We start from the raw sequence: 6,000 nt of genomic DNA, 5'->3' as shown, positions 1-6,000 counted from the left end.
GAATACAGGTGTAAGTCACCATACCTGTCATAGGTACCTATATGACAAGAAAGGAAACCAATTTCCACAGATTGATTGATTGATTGATTGATTTTGAGACGGAGTCTTGCTCTGTTGCCCAGGCTGGAGTGCAGTGGTGTGGTCTCAGCTCACTGCAACCTCCGCCTCCTGGGTTCAAGCAATTGTCCTGCCTCAGTTTCCCGAATAGCTGGGATTACAGGCACCCATTACCATGCCTAGATAATTTTTGAATTTTTAGTAGAGACAGGGTTTCACCATGTTGGCCAGGTTGGTCTTGAACTCCTGACCTCAACTGATCCATCTGCCTCGGTCTCCCAAAGTGCTAAGATTACAGGTGTGAGCCACAGCACCCGGCCGATTTCCACAGTTTTTTAATTGATGAAAGAAAAATGTTATAATAATCAAGTACAATTTTTTGGTAATACAGGTCTATTAATGAGAAGAACGGAATCTTTGGGGAGGGAGATAACATTTTGCCTAATTGAGAGGTTCACAGTTAGTGTTCTCGACCATCAAAATTAGTTGCAGGCTGGGCTCGGTGGCTCATGCCTGCAATCCCAGCACTTTGGGAGGCCAAGGCAGGTGGATCACTTGAGGTCAGGAGTTTGACACCAGCCTGGACAACATGGTGAAACCCCGTCTCTACTAAAAATACAAAAATTAGCCAGGCGTGGTGGTGCATGCCTGTAATCCCAGCTACTTGGGAGGCTGAGGCATGAGAATTGCTTGAACTCGGGAGACAGAGGTTGCAGTGAGCCAAGATTGTGCCACTACATTCCAGCCTGGGCGACAGAACAAGTCTCTGTCTCAAGACAAGGCCTCAGCCAAAGATCCTGAGTCACTGTCCCAGAAGAAAAAGGTAGAAAGAAGACAGCAAAGCAGACTGTATGCTGGGCACCAGCACCAGGCACAGGGATTTCCTAGCCAAGTGGTGGCCATCTCCATGCCTCTAATCTCTGCTGACCTCTGCCCACCATGGGTGGGAACTAAACTGTTACCTTCCCTCGCTCTACAGAAGACAACAGCCAGCTGCAGGGGTCCCTGTGCTGGCCAAGCCCGTGAGCCTGTGGGGAGGCTGGTCTGAGGAGAAAGTGGACCAGCTCCCATGACCTCGCCCCCTCCCCCAACATGGGACACTTGGTATAGATGTGTAGAGTATATGTACTTTGTAAGTGACCTCATCTCCTTCCGCAGACCCCACATGCCCAAAGGGCCTCAGGACTTCCCACCACCTTGCTCCACAGACCCAGCTAGGCCTGACCTGTGCCTTATCCCACATGCCGCTCGGTCTCTAGCTGATCCCGACGCTTTGTCTTCCTCTTGTCAGTTCTTTTGGTTGTGTGTGTGTGTGTTTTAATAACTCAAAAAAAAGAAAAGACTTCGAGGAAAAAAAAAAAACCAAAAAGTAGTTGAGAATGTCTGAGTTTTTTGTTAACCATTTAAAAATATAAAAACTATTTTATACTCACAGGCCTTCCAGGGCAGCTGGCCAAGCTGGGCTCACTGGCTCTAGTTATTGGCTCCTGTGTTAAGCAATCAATCCATTATTTATTTATTTATTTGTTTGTTTTTTGAGACAGGGTCTCACTGTCACCCAGACTGGAGTGTGGTGGTGCGATCTTGGCTCACTGCAACCTCCACCTCCTAGGCTCAAGTGATTCTCCTGTCTCAGCCTCCCAAGTAGCTGGGATTATAGGCGTGCGCCACTACCACCCGGCTAATTTTTATATTTTTAGTAGAGATGGGGGTTTCACTATGTTGGCCAGTTTGGTCTCGAACTCCTGACCTCAAATAATCCAACCGTCTCAGCCTCCCAAAGTGCTGGGATTACAGGCATGAGCCACTGCGCCCTGTAGTATTTATTTTTAAAGATGGGGTCTCACTATATTCCCCAGGCTGGCCTTGAACTCCTGGGTTTAAGAGATCTTCCCGCCTTTGACCCCCACCTTGGACCCCCAAAGTGCTGAGATTACACGAGCCAGCACGCCTGGTGGCAATCCATTTTTAAATGAATGAAAAGGAGAAGAAAGGAAGGTAAATTTTCCGTATGGGTATATCTGTCAACAGACACACCAGGCTTCCTGACTGATCTGCAATATGCAGTTAAGAGACTGTGGAAACACCCCAGCTGCTCCTAAATGTAAGACTGTACAGCTTTGGAGGGGGAGAAAACTTGCTGGGAGATGAATTAGCTTTGGAGAAGAAATCACTCTGTTGGCTGCTCCCTGTGGGTAAGTTGTGGGCTCCAAATGACAGCCTGGGACACTCGCCTGTTCCTGGCAAAAGCTCCACCCGCTGTTCCCGGCAAAAGGGGTCTGGTGGAGTTTGCTGCTGTCTCTCTCCAGGAGCAGGTTAAGTTCCAGTCCTTCCTCCTAAGCTGGCTGTTCTGGGTCTGCAGTCAGGTTGCTGTTCAGAGGATGTTTAGGAGGGTAAAGGTGGGCCTGCCTGCAGGCTGGCAGGCAAAACAGGGGCCCAGGACCCACTTCCCCACCCCACTCCTTTACCTTGTGGGAAAGACTAATGTAGCTGAGATGGGAAAGGCAGATGACAGGCATAGTGATCAGACTCCGGCTTGTGCATTCCCAAGGCTTCCTTTCTAGTTCATGCAGGGCCGGCCTACAAGTCAGGTCCCACTCCAGCTTCGAGACAATGGTGGCCCCCAAAACCAATCTCATTTGGGTACTGAGATGCAGTTACCAGCTGAGTGAGGTGGCTCACGCCTGTAATCCCAGCACTTTGGGAGGCCGAGGCAGGCGGATCAGCTGAGGTCGAGTTCGAGATCAGCCTGGCCAATATGGTGAAACCCCGTCTCTACTAAAAATACAACAATTAGCTGAGTGTGGTGGTGCGCACCTGTAATCCCAGCTCCTCAGGAGGCTGAGGCAGGAAAATTGCTTGAATCCCAAAGGTGGAGGTTGCAGTGAGCCGAGACGGCGCCACTGCACTCCAGCCTGGGTGACAGAGCGAGACTCTGTCTCAAAAAAAAAAAAAAAAAAAAAAAAAGAACAACAACAACAAAAAAAACAGTGACCCTTAGGGGGAGTTCTGGAAAAAGATCAGGGCAGAAATAAATCCTGTCCCTGGTCCTGTAAGAGCAGTTGGAAGCCACGCAAGAGCCCCATGACATTCATTCAAGCCCCTCTTTCAGTCCTGGCACGGAAATTGCAACTGGAATCTGCTTCTAAGCCTCCCACCACATGACCCTGCTGGAGGGGACCACTCCATCTTTCAATACCCTCGTTATTCCCTGCAGCTGAGGAAGTCAGAGACGGAACGCATGTTTTAGTATAAGTGGTTTATTTCTCTTCCAGGTGAGGCTGCACATATATAAGCAAAGGTTGGCCCACCTGGTTCCTTCAGGAACTCCCTGAGGAATTTGTTTAGTTTCCATGCATTAAAAACAACCCTCTAGTTGCCAATAATGAAACTTTAAGAAGCAACACTTTGACGTCGTAGAGTTCCTCTCTGCATGTGACGCGGACATACCAAAGTGAGTTTATGGCATACAGTATGCATGGGTTAATGCAGGCGAGACAGGGAGTCCCGGCTGCCCTGCGGCCCCATTCCGCTGCGGAGGCTTCACTGGGAGCTGAGAACACCCTGCTGTCCGTGTTGTGATGACAGGTGGTTCTTCCAAAACAGAAACACCAAGTCACCCCACACCCCTGCTTCAGTGTGCGAGGCCGTGGGGCTCTGGTGTTGTGAACTCCAGGTTGGCAGGAGGTTGGAAGCACCAAAGACCCCAACTCTGGTCCCTCAACAGGCAGGATTGGGGGACATTATTCCCTCCTGGCCAATAAGCTCCTGTGGCCTGGCAGGCCAGGGGCCCAGGACACTGGGTGGGGACAGGTGGTGGGGGGAGTGGGGCAGGGCAGAGGCCTATCCTCCCATAAAGACACAGTTGTATCACTTTGCTAAAACCTTTTCTGGCAAACTTACTTGGAGACAACAAGGAGGGGACAGCTGCTGTGGGCATTCGGCGAGTCCCCTAGAATAGGGAACTCTGACTTTCCCTCTTGGCTTTTTTCTTTTTTTTTTTTTTTTGAGACGGAGTCTCGCTCTGTGGCCCAGGCTGGAGTGCAGTGGCCGGATCTCAGCTCACTGCAAGCTCCGCCTCCCGGGTTTACGCCATTCTCCTGCCTCAGCCTCCCGAGTAGCTGAGACTACAGGTGCCCGCCACCTCGCCCGGCTAGTTTTTTGTATTTTTTAGTAGAGACGGGGTTTCACCATGTTAGCCAGGATGGTCTCGATCTTCTGACCTCGTGATCCGCCCGCCTTGGCCTCCCAAAGTGCTGGGATTACAGGCTTGAGCCACCGCGCCCGGCCTAGCTTTTTTCTCCTCTTAAAGATCCTCCCTCTGTGGGTGAGATGAACCCAGATCCCCATCAAACAGCAGCTCGGGCAGGATGTCTCACTGATCCTTATTTAAGAATCAGCTCCTTCCCCTCTCCTCCAGATCTGTAGAACTGGCCAATGCCAATAAAATCTGCAAAAGTAGTGACCTAACCAGGGTGAAGAATGAGCTGCAAATCTACGGTAAAAACTGGATGTGCTAGGAGTTTCAATTCTTTGGATAATCAACATGTTTAAAACACTGGAGAAAAGAAAGACTTAAAGTCGTTTCAAAATGCCTGTTCATACCTGAGACCGCGCCTATCTGCAGCTAACGTATCTGCAGCATTGATTCTGGAATAGAGGTGAGGCAATGGAGGCTTAGCGAGACAGGCAGAATGTGGCAGGCTTTCACCTCTGTTCCCACTGGGGTCCGCCAGGCTGTGAGCCCCCAGCCCCCCACTGCAGAGCTCTCCTGGCGCCTCCTCTCTGTGGCCCAGGAAGAGCATGTTTGGCCCTGGGAACTCTGATTTGGGTTGTTCTGGTGTCATCAAGGGTGTGACCTTCTTAGAGAGCATCTCCTCATCAGCCCTTCTCACATTATCTGCAGGGAATGGAGGACAGAGGTGACTCCGAGAGGGGCCGTCTGGGCTCTTGGCCAGGCTGACAAGAGGCAGAGTCATGGCTGTGGGACCAGAGAGAACACACAGCACCTGACCTGGTCCCTTCCTCACTGCCACTCCCCTCCTGGTGAGGGCGAGGCATAGGGGTGAGCAGGGCCAGGCAGCCAGCTCAGGGATGGTACCTCTGAGACAGCCAAGCACCTGGGGGCATTTCTGGTGTGGAGAGCAGGGCGGAAGAGAGAGGCTGGCCCACGTGGTGAGTCTTCTGCCCCCCTGGGGCTTTGGTCGGGAATCCCAGCTGCTCCTCTGCCACAGCAGGAGGCCTCTCGGGCTCCAGATGCCTTTGGTTTCTATTAAAGAAACGCAGCTTGTATTTGCACTAATTAAAAACCAAAATGGAAAAAGGAGGCAGGAACCCCCGAAAGTCTGTTAGGCTGGAAACTGATTCCCGTAGTGCCTCAGGTGCTCATCCGCCACAGACAGGTAGGTGGCTCTCATGCTGGGAGAATACTGCCAAGAGAGAAGAGAGGGGATGGTCAGAACTGGATCAGCCAGGCACTGCACCAGCAAAGGTACCGGGGACTTCTCAGAGTGGAACTGGGCCGGGTGTCTTAGGGAATGAGGGAAACCCGGCCATGCCGGGCCATCATCTGGCTCTCAGCCTCAAATAAAAAATACACACACAGACCAGCTGTCCTCCAATGTCCACTCCGCCCCAGCACCCAACCTGTCCCCTCACACTGAGGGCAGCTTCAGGGTCCACCAACTCATGGAGGAACAGTCAGCAGCCAGCAGGCTGGGGGCAGAGGCCCAGAGACTCAGAGAAGCAGGTTCAAATCCCAGTTGTGCATCTTACCCCCTGACCTTGGCTTAGGTTCTCCAGCCTTTTCTAACCTCAGTTTCCCTACCTGCAAAATGGACAAAAGAGCACCCAGCTCTTACATTGAAAGGGTGAAATTATGAGGCCGGGCGTGGTGGCTCATGCCTGTAATCCCAGTACTTTGGGAGGCCGAGGCAGGCGGAT

At 51.6% G+C, this 6,000-nt stretch overlaps 1 protein-coding gene across 1 annotated transcript in view; it reads right to left on the bottom strand.

The window, feature by feature from the left end:
• Nucleotides 1-5,328: 5,328 nt before the first annotated feature.
• TTYH2 (tweety family member 2) overlaps nt 5,329-6,000 on the bottom strand; it is a 48,587-nt gene continuing 47,915 nt past the window's right edge. Inside the window, exon 14 of the mRNA XM_033182032.1 lies at nt 5,329-5,486. Within this exon, the coding sequence (XP_033037923.1) occupies nt 5,406-5,486 (81 nt within the window). The 3' untranslated portion in view covers nt 5,329-5,405. The remainder of the gene's footprint in view (nt 5,487-6,000) is intronic.

The sequence above is a fragment of the Trachypithecus francoisi genome, unplaced genomic scaffold (genome assembly GCF_009764315.1).
Source record: "Trachypithecus francoisi isolate TF-2019V2 unplaced genomic scaffold, Tfra_2.0 Lachesis_group20, whole genome shotgun sequence".
Classification (NCBI taxonomy): Eukaryota; Metazoa; Chordata; class Mammalia; order Primates; family Cercopithecidae; genus Trachypithecus; species Trachypithecus francoisi.
The sequence above is the reverse complement of the archived record's forward strand: the minus strand, read 5'-3'. Positions and strand labels throughout refer to the sequence as shown.